This window comes from Oncorhynchus tshawytscha, linkage group LG05, assembly GCF_018296145.1.
Source record: "Oncorhynchus tshawytscha isolate Ot180627B linkage group LG05, Otsh_v2.0, whole genome shotgun sequence".
Classification (NCBI taxonomy): domain Eukaryota; kingdom Metazoa; phylum Chordata; class Actinopteri; order Salmoniformes; family Salmonidae; genus Oncorhynchus; species Oncorhynchus tshawytscha.
In genome coordinates this window covers 27,246,686-27,263,988 of record NC_056433.1, presented here as the reverse complement: position 1 = coordinate 27,263,988, position 17,303 = coordinate 27,246,686, and the positions used below count along the sequence as shown (strand labels likewise).

Below are 17,303 nucleotides of genomic sequence, written 5' to 3'. Positions count from 1 at the left end.
TTCAGACAAACACACCACCAACACAGGCTCTCCTCAGGGATGTGTTTTGTCCACACTCCTGTACACTAATAGTTGGTCAGGATGGGAACTAGTACGACACCTCGTTAAGTTCACTGATGACACTGCCTTGATCAGCCTGTTGCATGATGACGAGGAACACCATGGCCCGGTCCTAAATTACCTTTGTAGAGTTGTGTGACAAATCACACTTGGTCCTCAATACCAATAAGACCAAAGAGATGTGCATAGACTTCAGGGAGTGTACACCACCTACCTCTGCAACATCTATCAGAGGTCAGAACAGAGATTGTAGAAGAAAACAAATATCTGGGTGTCCTCTTGGACAATAAGCTTCAGTGGAGTAAATGTACAGACCTGATCTACAAAGACAGTCACTGTACTACACGAACTCGGTTTTAGAAATCTTTCATTGAGAGTATCTTAACTTTTTGTATTATTTGTTGGTTTGGCAATGCCAGATATATGCTGAGAAGGATTATCACCACAGCAAGCAAGGTACTTGGAGTCAAACAGAAAGGCATGTGTGAGATCTTTATGGTCAGGGACCTCCACAAGGCTCAAATCATTTTAGACCCAAGCCACCCAAGAGACAAAATAATTAATCACGGTGCAATGATTTGAGGCTCCCGAGTGGCGCCGCAGTCTAAGGCACTGCATCTCAGTGCTAGAGGCGTCACTACAGACCCTGGTTTGATTCCAAGCTGTATCACAACGGGCCGTGATTGGGAATTCCATAGGTCGGCGCTCAATAGGCCCAGCGTCGTCCGTCATTGTAAATAACAATTTGTTCTTAACGGACTTGCCTAGTTAAATAAAAGGTTAAATAAGTGGTGTGGCAGATGCCAAGTTTACCCCATGGTTCAGGTGCCTAGGAGTCTGAACATGCCCTTAAGAGTAATTCATGCAAGTGGAATTAAAATAGACTAAGCGGAATCCATCCTGGTGTGACCACTTGTCTAGCTGCCTGTTAGTGGTGCAGCCAGAACAGAACCTCAGTCTGACAGGCCTGAAGGTGTGCTCTTGCTTTGTGGCTAGCTATAAAAGTGTATCCACATCACTGTTGACTTTGGAGAAACTCCTCCAAAACATCTCACCCCAAAAAGTTCTCATCAAACAAGAGGTATACCGACTGACCTTCCCCACAGAGGTTCTTGTTGGTTCGGGCCTTGAGTGATGGCGCCCTACTTTTGTGATATTTGGGAGCCTGTTTAATGTAGCCTGTTCCAGAAATGGATGTGTCCATCTCCACCTGGCGATGCCGCCGTGACCTCGAGGCCTGTGGATAAACATAAAAATGATCAATCAGTTCAAAAGTATTCCATTGAATAGGACACTGAGTATATCCAGTAATGCAATGAATTAAGAATTGATAAACCAGATGCATATGATGCAGACAAGCAAAAAATACTACATGTAGGGCAACATTTTCCTTGTCCTTAACTCCATTAGCAAAAGCCACAGTTTTGTAAGTGTTGCCATGCCAATCACTAAATTCATGAAAAAAGGCTAATTAGCCTACTCCCCAATACACCTTCCCGTTGCTTCACCTCTGTTGTGGGAAAGTTGGCAAGGGGCACATTTGATCAGGTATATTTAAGTTGGTTCTCCAGCAGTGATCAATGACATTCAATGTGTGGTGCATTGTGGGGATAAACAATAGAAATGCCTGCTTCTGATGTTTTTCAAGGTATTCAGTATTTGATGTCCAACATGGCCAAGATCTGTGCAGACACCTAAAGGTCAGTGGAAACTACCCAAAAAGTAATTGCTCAGATTTTTTAGCTCATTGTGCACCTTTTAGCAAGAGGAAAATGTTGCCCATCATTTTCTATTAATAAAACACATGCATAGTTTATTTCATACACCACTTTAATGGCTATGTATTGGACAAGCAGTGTCAAACTCAATTCCTGGAGGGATATATCTCTGCTGGTTTGTTATTTTCTTTCAGTTAAAGTCCAATTAAGACCCAGACAACCAGGTGAGCAGAGTTATTAACTAATCAATTACCTTTATTGATTAATAAAGTACAAGGGAGGAGAAAAAGGCCATAGACACGCTGCCCTCAAAGACTGGAGTTTGACAGATATGCATTGGACACTTAACAGTGGCACTTGAAATGAAGTGTGAAAAATCACTTCTTGTTCAGCAGACCTCTGCAAGACACCCGTATGATTTTGTCTTGATGGATGCCAGAAGCTGTGCCCTATTGGAAGACTGGACAAAAAGAGAGCTTATTCAGGAAAGGATAAGACCTTCAATGCTTGCAATGTCATTATCTGGCCAACGGTGGTACTCACCAGTGTTGACGTAAAACCATTGTACACTCCCGAAGGGTTTTGTAGTTTGTTAGTCAATGTACTATATTCTAGTAATGTTAGACCGTAGCAAAACAAGCAGTGCAGAAGGCTTTCTAGCATTTAACGGTCTATGGCAAGTTCCCAAATAGTCATAGCGTTATTTCATTACAGTACAACAACAAAAAGGCTAACTACACTAAAGCTTACCTCGACCTGCTGGGCTTTTTCCTCAGCATAAACCAAGTGGTCTGCATCTCCATGGTTCTAAACATAACAAAAAGCCAAGTTTAAAAATCACAACCAGTTTCTGGGCTCAAATATTTCTTCAGAGTAGAAATTTACATTTTATGAATTGTCAACAAAAATGTTTATAGTGCAAAACAGTGACAATTAAACACTGCTGCATTGAAATATGTGTTCTCCCTGCACTATAAGAATAGATGCTCACCTCATGCCTGTCCTGCCAGTGGAGGAACTCAAGCACACAGCTGTGCAAGCGGGCAGGCAGGTCCTGTTGGGTCACCGCAATGGATGACCTCTCCAAGACGGACGCCTTCAGCCGCTCATGGTGACCCTGAATGTTAGCCACCTCCTACGTGCAATGCAAACAAAACACACTTGCCAGACAACCAAACAGTCCGATATGCTAAATTAATCCAGAGGGTCATTCAGTGTGACAAACTGTTACATAAAACTAAACACCTACGTAAAACCATTGCAACAAGTATTGCAGTAACGTACAGTGCATTGGGAAAGTATTCAGACCTTGCCTTTTCCCGCATTGTTACATTACAGCCTTATTCTAAAAGGATTAAATCAAATGTTTTCCCTCAATCTATGGTACACCGTCATCGTAAATAAGAATTTGTTCTGAACTGACTTGCCTAGTTAAAAAGGTTAAATAAATTTTAAAAATTACACAATACCACAATGAAGCAAAAACAGGTTCATATGTTTGAAAATGTATTTAAAAAAAACCTTAACATAGGTATTTAGACCCTTTGCTATGATATTCGAAATTGAGCTCAGGTGCATCCTGTTTCCATTGATCATCCTTGTGATGTTTCTAATACTTGGAGTCCACCTGTGGTAAATTCAATAGATTGGACATTATTTGCAAAGGCACACAGCGGTCTATATAAGGTCCCACAGTTGACAGTGCATGTCAGAGCAAAAACCAAGCCATGAGGTGGAATGAATTGTCTATAGCGCTCCAAGACAGGATTGTGTCAAGGCACAGATCTGGGGTAGGGTACCAAAAAATATCTGCAGAATTTAAGGTTACCAAGAACACAGTGGCCATCACTCTTAAATGGAAGAAGTTTGGAACCACCAAGACACTTCCTAGAGCTGGCCGCCTGGGAAAACTGAGCAATCGGGGGAGTAGGGCCTTGGTCAAGGAAGTTTGTGTGTAGATGGATTCAATACATTTTTAAAATCAATTTTAGATTAAGTTTGTAACGTAACAATGTGCAAAGTTTAGGGGGTCTGTACTTTCCAAATGTACTGCAAGTAGTTTATTCTACCCAAGCCTTTGAATTGTTTCCTAATTGTAGGCTACCTTTAGCACCTGATGTTGATAAAGTATTTTAATGTTGAACACTTGACCACAGTCACATTGTCCTATGTGAATTCTGTAAGAGATGGTCGAGCTAAGGCTTAAGAGGCTGTGAAAGACACTAAATGGGCAAAAACAAAGAGCAGCACTGTAGCTGTTCAATGAGAAATTTTTAATATAGAATAACTAATCTAATAATGTTAATGGTTTGCCTAATGAGGGAACTTGGTGAGAATGTTCAGAGAATCCATTTAAGTAATTTGTTTAATTGTTGGGAAAAGAATACTTTAAAATGTAGAGCAGTGTGAAAATTGCAGCAAAATGTTTGAATGCCTTTTTCTCCTAAATGGGATTACACTTTATCAACTTTTAAAGCAGCATTACATCCCCCATGTTTTCTCCAAGTTCAGTAGATTTGGTCTCCAACCTTCTCTAGCAGGACAGCTTGTTCCAGTTCCCGCCAATATCCAGAAACTTCACACAGCCATTGTAGAGGAGTGGGACAACATTCCACAGGAAGGAGGAAATTGGTATACACACCAGATACGGAGTTGTTTTCTGATCCTCACCCCATTTCTTTAAAGGAATCTTAGAATCCATCGATTAGAGCCTAATTTATTTAAAATTGACTGATTTCCTTATATGAACTAACTCGGTAAACATTTTTTTTTTGCATGTTTATGTTTGGTTCAATCTATATGCAAAAAACAGCCCGACCACATTTTGAGTGGATGGTATGAGACAGGCTTTAGACGCACACCCCCATGCCTGCATTATAGCCTACTGATGTTCAAAAAGCCTATTCACACATTGAGTGGGAGATGTACAGATTCAGCATGGGAAATGTGCCGATTCCCCAGTGTGACATGGAACCGTTTTACTGTAGCAAAGTTTTTAATAGAGGAAAAGCCATACTTGTAGCATATCTGTAGAGATGAGGTCCTTGACCCTTTCTGGTCGGTCACGGAACTCCTCGCACACCTTGTGATGCTGGGGCTTCTTCTTCACACGGAAGGTCAACTACAGGTGGACACAGTGAACCGAGGAATAGGGTCAATTCCATCTAAATCAATTAAAAGTGCAATGTGTTTTAATACAAGTTCAATAAGTAACATTTCTGGTTAAAAAAAAAGTATTGACCCTACAAGATTAAGGGGGAGGGTCTATAAACGTGTACTCTGCTGCACTGATTGGCTTAAATGGAGCCAAGTTCGGTGTGCGCGCGCGCAGAGACAGCGGAAGTAGGTTGTGACATGTGTGGCCGCACCCCCTGGTCTACGCATCTTTGAAGTTTAGATGGGTTAAATGGAATACGCTGAAATCTGGACACTGACTGTGGGCCTAGAACCTTTCACATGTAGCCTAATACAATATAAACTTCTGCAGAATTAATGATTTCTTAGTAAAATGATACACCAAATAACATTGTTTTGGGAACAGGTGTGGAGAAATATGATTTCTTTCAGCATCTTGAGAGAGAATGACAATGTGTGGTTAAAGGCGCTGCATGGTCAATCCGACATCTGCATTGGAAGTGCAGAATTTACAGTGATATGGCCTCCGCAGAAGTCAGGGCACTCCTGCTTTTTGCGCTACACAGAGCAGAGCTGTTGTGAAGGACGTGAGTGTGTTTATACAGGACCTCCCGCCCCCACTTAACATCAACCAATCCTGTCAATGTAGAGCTATAAAGGTGCCCTCCGCATGGGTACACAAGCATAAATTGGCTTTTTTCAGCAATATAAAAGCTACCATTATTTCAACCACAAATTGGAAATGCAGTCAAGACAAACTGAAATCATTGGATCTTTTTCACAGAATTTCATTTTCTTAAAACCGGTCAAACTGATATCATTCAGACATTTTGCATGAGAAACCTTTCATCTGTTTGAGTTACTGCATTCTCACCCCGCTTCCTTAAAACGTTCTCACTCTGTGAGAAGCAGAAATGAAAGCATTCCAGTGGCATAAAGGACTTACATAAAAATACTACTTAAGTAGTTTCTGTACTTTATATATTTGACTACTTTTACTTCACTACATTCCTAAAGAAAAAAAAAAAAAAAAAGTACTTTTTACTCCATACATTTTCCTTGACAACCAAAAATACTCATTACATTTTGAATGCTTAGCAGGACAGGTAAGTGATCCAATTCACGCACTTCTCAACAGAACATCCCTACTGCCTCTGATCTGGTGGACTCACTAAACACATGCTTCGTTTGTAAATTATGTAGGAACATTGGTGTGCCTCTGGCTATCCGTAAAATTTGAAGGAAAAAGAAAATGGCACCACCTGGTTAGCTAAATAAGGAATTTTAAATGATTGATGCTTTTACTTTTGATACTCAAGTATATTTGAAACCAAATATTTTATACTTTTACTTGAGTCATTTTCTTTTAAAGGTTTCATTACTTCACAAGTATGACCATTGGGTACTTTTTCCACCAGATGCATTCATTCAATCGATCGATTTATGACATTCTGGTGGGCAAGGCTTTATTTATTCTTTTAGGGCATCAAGTAATGACAAAGAGAAGTTGCACATATCCAATTATTGACTAACACATAGGAAATAGCCGACCAAAATGTGGAGATGAGCTGAAAAATACAACTAGGCTTAATGTTAAAAAAAATTGTTCCGCCGTCTAGCCATAATCTCAAACGTTCGCTTGCGTGAATCGGCTGCACCTGAGACAAAACGTCAGAATTTCTCACCCTAATAGCTTGTTTTCCATCTAATAAACTTAGTTAATGGTGAATCAACAAAATGTCAACACTGACTCATCAAAACTGGTTGTCATGGCTTTGTCTTGTCTCTCTGCAGCAGACATGTTTTGGGCTTCTTTGGTACTCTGGAATGTTGAGTGTTGCTCCCGCAGCTGATGCTCCATGCTTAAACATTATTTTGTAAATACTTTAATTCAAATAGCTTTTTGATGATTTGAGTAATACTAATCGAATCAGACTGATTCAAGTTGGGGTCAGGGTCAATTCAACAACTTTACTTTAATTAAATTCCCTCTCACTGTAAGTTAGCTCAAGGAAATTCTAATTTCAGGTCAATTAATTTTAGTGTCAGGTAAATTCCCCCCCAACAAGAATTCAACAAAATCAATTTGAATTCAATTCACTCAAGCTGATCAGGTCACTGTTCAGAAAGCCCTGCTATAATGAAAATAATATATATTTGTTGAAATGATTGAAATATCTGTACAAGATTGTGCAGAAACACTGACCCACATGACATTTGAATGAAAAACAAACATTTTAAAGCTTACAGTGTCATCGGTTGGCCAAAAACTCAACACTAATTATTATTTTCCTATGAAGATAGATGGGCTGACATCACAACAAAAAAGGACACCGGCTCTGAGGTGCAAGGCTGTTATTCGGGTCTGTCAGATAGCAACATCGACCAGACTGCTGCTGTGAGGTGAATCATAGGTGCTTGTTTCAACTAGTTGTATTTTTGTTAACATCTCATTTTGACCAATGATGTAAATAAACAGCAGATGACTGACAGGGGGCACTGTTTAAGCTACTGCACTGCCATTTTGTACTCCTACATTGTTTAATAAGCTTTGGAAGATATGTAGACATTAAATGGATTTCTAGATTCTATTTTGCCAAGTATGTAATATTACAAAATACCTTAAGGGATACTTTAAAATTACAATATGTAATTTGGGAGTGCCTTACCATCTGAGGCATGGCAGTGTAAAGGACAGCATTCTCAGCTATTAGCTTCCTGATAATGTAAACTGCATCATAGTGCTGCGAATTCACCGAATCCTGGTAAAACTTCTGAATTTGCTCCCAGTCCTTTAGGGCAATCCTGATCTGGGAGGGGAAAAAAAAAACACACTTACTCAAACTTGACATATTGGGCATGACTTCATCCCCCTAAGACATCTAACAAAGCACCCAACAAGTTGGATACATATCATTCAACCACAAGAATCAAGAACAGATCGCCCAAGTGGGATACTTGAGTCATTTTTGGGACATAACCCAAACACAATAATGATAACAGCAAATTCATACGGATATACTTCATGAGCTATCGTCGGGGGTTATTTACTGTCAGGAACATGCATATATTTTCTCCTGCGCTAGTGAGAAACAAATTTCACCCATATGTATCAGATAGAATTTTCTGATGAGTTACACAAATGTGACGTTTCAAATGGATTGACAGTGACCACTTGGATCTGGAAGATTTACAGTCATTGTATGGGAAACTCAGACATTCCAAGACTAGGGCTGTCTGCAAGTTGTTGCACACTATGGGAGAATCTCAATAGCATACTCCTCACATCCTCCTCAAAACCCATTGAATGAGAAAGCCAAAAGGTGCATCCCCTGTGACCTTCTACTCAGGAGGCGGCGAGGAGTATACAATTGAGATTCTCCACAGACATTGTTCAGTACAGCATATTAGTTTAGGAAGTGGAAAAGTATATCAAGTCAATTGTTAAAGAAAAAAAATAGAAAACACTATTGGAATAAATGGGATTGAATAATGAGAGTTAAAGTAAGTGTCTTTCAGCACCTTCTCTTTAGGTGAAGCGAGCTGTGTGTGGTATAGGCCATAGAGAAGGTACAGACCCCCCACTCTGATCTGGAAGCTATATGGGGGTAAGAAGTAGTTGAAGGCCATGGTCAGGGTTAGGTGGCAGAATTCCCTCATCTCATTACCAGCAAGTGAACCGCTAAAATGAAATGGAGATCAGAGGGGAAATTAAGAAGAGTTACAACAGTAGCACTGGTAATGATTAGCTAGGACAAAACAGATGTGAGACCGGTGTGTATGAAATAAGCAAGAACACAACATGGAATGTATTTTAGATTATTGGAACAACCTGATTTAATGCTCTCTTGGGCACTCTGGAAATGCCTTTTTTAAATCAGAACTTTCTACCAATTATTATAGATATACCTTCCAATGTGTGACATGCTGCTAAACAGGTACAGCCATTTCAGTATGACTTAACGCAAATACTATGGTATACACAGATGGTAACTCTATACACAGTATGTGTACAGTTACCAGACTCGAGGTTCAATACTTCCTGTGGCTGTTTTGGCTAAGATACCAATATATATGTTTACGTCGCAGTGAAAGAAGTGAAATGTTTTCAAAACATAGCTCATTCCAGGGATGGAATGCGTCACTGTAATACTAATTATTCCATTGAGCAAATCGATTAAAAAAAATAAAAAACATGTTGGCATATGGCAGTTGACTAGAAAGAAGAACTGAACTTGTAGTCAATCATGTGGGGCAACATCCAAAGACCCTTTTCCCGATAGCGATTAGGTTTGAGTGTATTAACAATGCATTGTTCCTACAACGACCGAAGAATTCACATGCGTTTCCCAAAACACTACATAGGGATAACTTTCACTAAGTGCGTAGTTGGGGTGTGTGTCGGCACTGATAGGATCAAAAGAAAAAGACAGCGCTGCTCTCGGATCAGCTTTCTCTATCCAAATCCTACCAAAACAGCCACATACCATATGATTGTTCCACACTGACAGATCAGCTTAGGCCCTAGCCTACACTATAACAGACTAAACCACAGATATGGCACATCATTGAACACGTTATACACCATGAATGCTAAAATTAGACACTAGCCTACAATTAGCAAATTAGAAATCAAATTAACCAGAAATGGATTACAATATGATTGAAATATAGGCTTACAGCACCTTCAGAAAGTATTAATATCCCTTAACATTGTGTTACAGCCTGAATTAAAAATGGATTCAAGATACTTTTCCCTCACCCATCTACAAGCAAAAACCCATCCCCAACTTCAAACAAAACCCCATAGTGACAAAGTGAAAAAAAGTTTATTGAAAATTTAACAGTATTAACACCCTTGAGTAAATAACATGCTGGAGTCACCTTTGGCAGTGATTACTACTGAGTTTTTCAACACGTCTCAAAGAGCTTTGCCCACCTGTCCAATACATGCACATTCCTTAAAATTCTTCAAGCTCTGTCAACCAAGTTGGTTGTTTATCAGTGCTAGACAGCCATTTATGTCTTGCCATAGACTTAAGTCGATTTAAAAATAACAAACGTAACTAGGCCGCTCAGGAACATTCAATGTCATCTCTGTAAGCAACTCGTATTTTTAGCCTAGCGTTTTAGGTTATTGTCCTGCTTAAAAGGTGACATTTTGTCTGTTGGAAAGAAGACTGAAACAGGTTTTCCTCTAGGATTTTACCTGTGTTTAGCTCTATTCTGTTCCTTTTTATCATAAGAAAACACTGAAGCCACCACCATGTTTGAAAATATGAAGAGTGGTACTCTTGGCCGCAAACATAACACTTTGTATTCAAGACAATGTTCATTTCTTTGACACATTTTTTGCAATTTTAGTGCCTTATTGCAAAAACAATGTTTTATTCTGTACAGGCTTTTTACTCTTTCATTCAGGTAAGTATTGTGGAGTAACTACAACGTTAATTCATCCTCAATTTCTCCTCTGACCATACTGAAATCCCTGAGGGGTTTCTTTCCTCTCCGGCAACTGAGTTAGGAAGGACGCCTGTATCTTTGTAGTGAATGGGTGTCTTGATAGTTTACCATATATAGGTATTGATGCACAGAGTGGTTTGGGTTTTTACTTTAACTTCTATAATGGTATTTGAATGTTGGTTTTGTTAAGTGATATGTGGGTAACGACATTTTTAGAGTTTACGCCATGTCAACTTTTTCTGATGTCAACGTTGTGAACAGTGCCCCATGGTGGCGGTGGGGTTATGGTATGGGAAGACAAACTACGGACAATGAACATAATTGCATTTTATCAATGGCAATTTGAATGCACAGAGACACCGTGATGAGGACCACTGTCATGCTATTCATCTTCCACCATCACCTCATGTTTCAGCATGAAAATATGTTTCAGCATGAAAATGCACAGCCCCATGTCACAAGGATCTGTACACAATTCCCAGATGCTGAAAATGTCCCAGTTCTTCGATTGCCTGCATACTCACCAGTTGCAAAGGTTAGGACACTTTCCAGTAAATTTCTGGAAATTTCCAGAAGTTTTACATGGGAAGTTAAAGACGGGAATTTGGGAAATTTTGCTTAAATTCAGCAAAAAAAGTTGGCTTATAACAGTGAACCTTTTTTTGTGGGATACACAGGGCAATTCTAGGTCTTAGGGATAGTTTAACCAAAATATGTCAAAATTCAATGGAATTGCAACCCCCTGTATGCACAGTGCATTCTTCCATCACATGTACAGTGCACTCTTCCATCACATATACAGCTGATTCTCAATTTCTTTCACACTAATGAGATGCTATTGAGCCCACACTACTACACTGTCTGAGCCAAGGTCCACATGCTATTTGGTAAGTTCTGATTACAACACTGAGTGGGGTGAAAATATTTTATAAAAAAAATCAAAAAACTGATTGCCAGGTGAAAAGCAGCCTTTTATTATAAAAAATGTACACAAACACTTGAATGAGAAAAGGCTGACCTGAGAACTGGTAAACTAAACACTAACTATAGGTGAATAACTGCTTATTATAAAGTGTACACAATGTCTCCCCCTTGTGGGAGTAAGAACACTTTGGTAACTTTATGACCAATATTTGTTTTTGTTTTTTGTTGGAGAGGTTAACAATGGGATGGAAATCCTTTTGAGTTACTTATCCTTAGGAAAAGCTTATATTAGCATAACAAGGTTATTGGTTGAAGTTTGTCTTTATCTCTTTGGTCAATTAATGTCAGGGGTATTCGTAATTTACTCAAGGGTAAGGCGATTTTCCTGTATTGAAAACGGTTCAATGCAGACTTTTACTTTTTAGAAGAGACTCATGCTCGTTCTTCCGATCTATATTTTTGGAGAAAAAAAAAAAAAAATCAATGGGGTAACGATATCTGGTTATCATATGGCAACAACCACTCTGCAGGTGTAGCAGTTTTAAGAGATGCATTTAAAGGGAAAGTCATCAGTAGTAAGACTCACCACTCTGGACATTGAAATTTACTGTTAAAATTAACCAACAGTGAAATATTTTCATTAGGGAATATTTCTGCATCCAACAACAAACAAAACAGGATGTTATTTCAATAATTTGAAGAGATTAATAGGTGTATTTCAGGATATCTTAGGTGGAGATTTGAATTCTGTATCTAATGTGATGATTGACAGACACACACCATTGTTAATCCTGAGTAATTCTGTAGTCAAGGTATCAATTGAACCATCAGTTCTTACTGATCATAAAGTTATATTCTTATCTTTAAATATTAATGGATCTGAAGATACACCGAATCTGAGTTATTGGAAACTCAATAGTAGACTGTTGGAAAATGATCATTTCAAGATGGATGCCAAAGATATTATACAAGACAATTGGTCCAACTATTTAAGTCTTATGGGAAATATTGGGAATTAATGTAAGTATGAAATAAGACAAACAGCCATGAAGAGAGGTAAAGAAATTGCTGAACTTAAAAGATTGAGGGAAGAAACTTAAGGAAATACTCTAATCTCTATGGGGGACCTTGATGAAGAAGGAAAGTGTCAGTTATTCTCTTTACAGTTGTAAAGATAATAAATGTCCCTTTCCTTCTTCATCAAGGTCAAGAAATGGACCGAATGTATGAAGAGAGCAAAAGGGGAATTTGTAAGATTAAGAGAGAGATGGTTGGAGGAAGGTGAAAAAAAACAATACTTTTAAAATTTAGAAGAAAAAAAAAATCTGAATTTACATCTTTTCATAAGCTCAATATACATGGAAAAGAAAATGAAAACCACAAAGATATTTCAAAATATGTTTCAGAATTCTATGGTAACCAGTAATGCCTAACCTACTAGTGACATATCTGCTTTTCTAGACTCTGTCAAAGACTATGCAAACTTCATAGATGAAGACTTCCAAAAGTCTTGATGAAACTATTTCTATCAATGAAAAAAAAAAATTATCAGCAAGTTAAAAGAGAACAAATCTCCAGGGAATGATGGCATCATCAGTGAATTCTTTAAATATTTTCAGGAGGATATTATTCAATTTATATTTAATGTTTTTAAGGATGCAATTGATTTAGGGGTCCTGCTGCTATGACACAAGGCCTAATTTCTGTAATACCCAAACAAAGATTCTATGATGTTAGAAAATTGGAGGCCAATCACATCAATGAACAATGATGGAAAGATACTTGCATCCATCTTTGCAGAAAGACTTAAAAGGTCTTGACCAAATCATTGATGATACCCAGTCTGGTTTTATGAAGGGCAGACACATATGTAATAATATTCAACTAGATAGACTACAATGAGCACATTATGGAAGATAGTTATTTTAGTTGTAGACTTTTACAAGGATGCCCAATATCTCCTTCCTTATTTTTATTGATCACACAAGTTATGGCACTTCATATAAATAAGAATAGTTATAGGGGTACTCAGATACAAGACAAAGAGATAAAATGTTCACAATTGGCTGACACCGCCATTTTTTTTGAAAGATCATAATGAAGTCAAGAAAGCTATTGAGTATTCTCACATGTATCAGGTTTATATCTGAATATTAGGAAATGTGAAATATTTGCGTTGAAAAGATGTGACTTAAACTCAGTATGTAATATCTCCGTAAAAGATGTGATCACATATCTTGGTATTACAGTTAGCAAAGATCAGAAAGGGCCAACTTAAATTTATCTCCTATTGTAGAGAAAATTGGAAAGAGATTTAACTCCTGGTTATTAAGAGATCTTTCTTTATCTGGATGTGTACTTTTATCAAAATCTGAAGGTCTGTCCAGATTAGTTTATACCTCCCTTGCCTTGAATGTTCCTCTGTCAGTAACTAAAATGGTTGATTCTAAATTAACTTCATACTGAGGTTTATTATACGGAGGAATAAAGCTCATTATTTAAGAAAAGCGGTAATATGTAGCACCCAAGGTGAGGGAGGGTTGAATGCTCTGGATATTAAAACCTCTAATATAATATTTAAGATTAAAATGGATACCAAACTATTTAAGAAATAAGGATTGCATTTGGAATATCATCCCTAATTTAATATTACAACAGATTGGTGGTCTAGAGTTCTTAATCAAATTCAACTTTGATTCGGGTAAAATCCCTATTAAGCTTGCAAACTTTCATAAACAAGTACTTCTAACTTGGAACCTCATGTACAAACAACAAAAGATGCTATTCTTCTTTTAGGAGAATATAACAATACTCCAAGTGCAAGTGTTGAGGATTTTGTAGCCTCAATACAATGAAGGAATTTACATTTTAAACTATAAAAATGTAATAACATGTACATAAGGAAACTGTGTCAATATGTTACTATTCCCTCTGCTAAAATGTACTGGAATGCAGCCCTAGGACAAGTGACCTGGAGTGCAGCCCTAGGACAAGTGACCTGGAGTGCAGCCCTAGGACAAGTGAACTGGAGTGCAGCCCTAGGACAAGTGAACTGGAGTGCAGCCCTAGGACAAGTGAACTGGAGTGCAGCCCTAGGACAAGTGAACTGGAGTGCAGCCCTAGGACAAGTGAACTGGAGTGCAGCCCTAGGACAAGTGAACTGGAGTGCAGCCCTAGGACAAGTGAACTGGAGTGCAGCCCTAGGACAAGTGAACTGGAGTGCAGCCCTAGGACAAGTGAACTGGAGTGCAGCCTAGGACAAGTGAACTGGAGTGCAGCCCTAGGACAAGTGAAACTGGAGTGCAGCCCTAGGACAAGTGACCTGGAGTGCAGCCCTAGGACAAGTGACCTGGAGTGCAGCCCTAGGACAAGTGAACTGGAGTGCAGCCCTAGGACAAGTGAACTGGAGTGCAGCCCTAGGACAAGTGAACTGGAACAAAGTTTCGTTGTTATCTGGTAAATATTGTATATCTAATAAGGTGAAAGTAGTATCATAAACTCATTCATAGAATCTACCCTGTAAAGACCTTTATTATACACAGATTTAAAATAGCTATTGATAACAAATATGTATTTTGTGGTTGTGACCCAGAGACTCTTGACTATTTATTTTGGAACTGTTCTTATGTCAGAAGATTTGTGTGAGTTAGATTTTATTTGAAAAAAAAACAACAACTATTAATGTTAATTTGAAAGACTCTGATATTATGTTTTATTTTCATCCAAGTGATATGGACCCAGATTTAACTTTAATTGTTAATTTGTTTTATCTTTCATGGAAGATTCTGTCCATAAAATGAAGTGTGCAGAGAACAAACCCCTCTTCACATTATTTAAGATTGAAATAATTGAAATATTATTTTTGAAATGATCAGTAAATGTAAAAACAAATAAGCAATACGCACCATAAAAGTATTAAACAAATTGAAAATGAACCTTGTAATATGTAATACCCCTGTATGTTAGGTTCATGTAGTTGTTGTATATTTCAGTTTTTTTTGTATTTGTTGTGTTAGTAATAATAAAATATATATATACATTTTTTAAAATTATGAATGAACAGGATTTATTGAGCAAACACATTTATCACATAGGTTGCTTCCCCAGTGATGTTACCTGCCTGGCACAGGGAGTACTTCTAACAATATCTACAAAAACACATTTTCTTGACAAACAGTCAAATGTTGGTTAAAGAACTACGATTACCAAACTTTACCAAACGATTACCAAACTTTGCAGCTGCACTGTTCAAGTAAATGTGTTTTTGTCAAACTCTGGAACATGACCATGGCCCAGTTTCCAAAAAGCATTTTAAGGAGAAATTCATCTTTAGAACCTTCGTATGAGCATCGTTTAACCTCGAGCTGTTTCTCAAAACCATCGTTAAAGTAGCACTTGAAAACGCTCGTAATCTAACAAGCACCCCTAACGTCTGCCTCTGACCACTCGAAGAAAAACTACATGCTTCAGTATATGCTTTTTTCACCCTCCCGCGTCACTTTATACACAGAAGATCTCTGCTAAACCTAGAATCACATGGTTTATCCGTCTCTCTGCAACTGCTGAACAAAGTGTACTACAACAAAAGTTGCTAATGTCTTTGCAATTAATACAAGCGGGATATAAAATAAACTATAAATTAAAACCAAGATGGCTGCATTGAAATATAAATAGAGTAGCACATACGCCTATTTCATGTTCAATAAATTGAAAAATGTTGTTCTTTGTAGGCTACTGCCTAATACATTTCATGATGCGTAGCCTAAAATGTTGCGAAATGACGTGCCAAATCGCCGATTTAGTGCATTTTTATTGGGTATTGCAATACATTAAGCCACTTCAATACTTGCAGCCGCAGATTGTAAACTCTCACTAGGAGCTCATCCGTCGTCAGTATTGTGAAATAATTCAGATTTTAAACTGAGAAAGCTGTCCCGAGAGCAGTGCTGCCTTTATTTCCATCCGATCAGTATCGACAAACACTCCGACGACGACGCACTTAGCGTTGTTCTCTGCGTGGCGTTTTGGGAATCTCGTGTTAAATATTCAGCAGTTGTAGGAAAGACTCATCGTTAAAAACACCAGTAAGCCTAAATTCCATCGTTATCGGAAAACCGGGCACAGGTTGGCAGTGTTCTAATAATAATTTGCATGTTTTTAAAAAAAGAAGAAAAAAAAAGTGCATTATGGCAAATGCATATTTGGCAACAAATTGTCGACACTAGGTAGGCTGGCAGGTAATCTTAAAGAGACGACTGATGAAGAGGAAAGGGACTTACTAAAATACACTTGAGAAGCCCATGTTTCTCCAAATAGCAGTAAATTCCTCAAACCGCACGGATTCCGTCTGTTGGAAACGACCCAGCAGTTCCTCGTAGTCTGCTACAAGTGGCTTCAGAAAACGATCCTTCGCTTTACCTGATTAATGATATTTAAACTCAAATACACCAAATACAGATATAGTTAAACTCACTAGTGTGGTACTGCAATCCTACTTACCATTCGGCATTTCAGAAGTATGGTGATTGGCTACCCTTTTCAGTGAAGTTGACGTGCCTCTCTGAGCTCAACATGCGACCTTTTCAATACAACTGCTTGCCGTCCGTGCCTAATCTTCTTATTCGATATTACTGTGGTCTGCAAACAAACGTTATGGGTGCATGCCGCCAGTTTCTGTATGGGCTGTGCATCAGCCTAATACGTTCCTCTTCTTCTTCTGTGGAGTTTATATGGCAGTTGGCAACCAACTTTAAGGTGCATTACTGCCACCAACCTGACTAGAGTGTGGACCAGAGACACTGACGGTCTAAATCCTACCCAATAATCGTCTCCTGAAGGAAACAAAATACATTATTAAACACTACATCTCCCGAATATTTCCCCAAGAGTTCACTTAATCCTGGCTCTTCAACCCCATTACTCCTCAAATCTAATAACAATCGCTCCCTTTATCTCATTTCTGTCATTGAAATAGAACATGTTCCACTGTCTCCATCTCCTCCT

General features: G+C 38.4%; 1 protein-coding gene across 1 annotated transcript in view; it reads right to left on the bottom strand.

Annotated features, from left to right (window-relative positions):
• LOC112250419 (snRNA-activating protein complex subunit 1) overlaps window positions 1-17,033 on the bottom strand; it is a 30,783-nt gene extending 13,750 nt beyond the window's left edge. Inside the window, exons 1-9 of the mRNA XM_024420537.2 lie at window positions 16,800-17,033; window positions 16,580-16,718; window positions 8,436-8,595; window positions 7,583-7,723; window positions 4,795-4,899; window positions 2,770-2,913; window positions 2,529-2,585; window positions 2,176-2,238; window positions 1,156-1,297 (exon numbers count right to left, since the gene is read on the bottom strand). Coding sequence (XP_024276305.1) covers window positions 1,156-1,297; window positions 2,176-2,238; window positions 2,529-2,585; window positions 2,770-2,913; window positions 4,795-4,899; window positions 7,583-7,723; window positions 8,436-8,595; window positions 16,580-16,718; window positions 16,800-16,809 — 961 coding nt within the window. The 5' untranslated portion in view covers window positions 16,810-17,033. The remainder of the gene's footprint in view (window positions 1-1,155; window positions 1,298-2,175; window positions 2,239-2,528; window positions 2,586-2,769; window positions 2,914-4,794; window positions 4,900-7,582; window positions 7,724-8,435; window positions 8,596-16,579; window positions 16,719-16,799) is intronic.
• Between the last annotated feature and the right edge of the window lie 270 nt (window positions 17,034-17,303).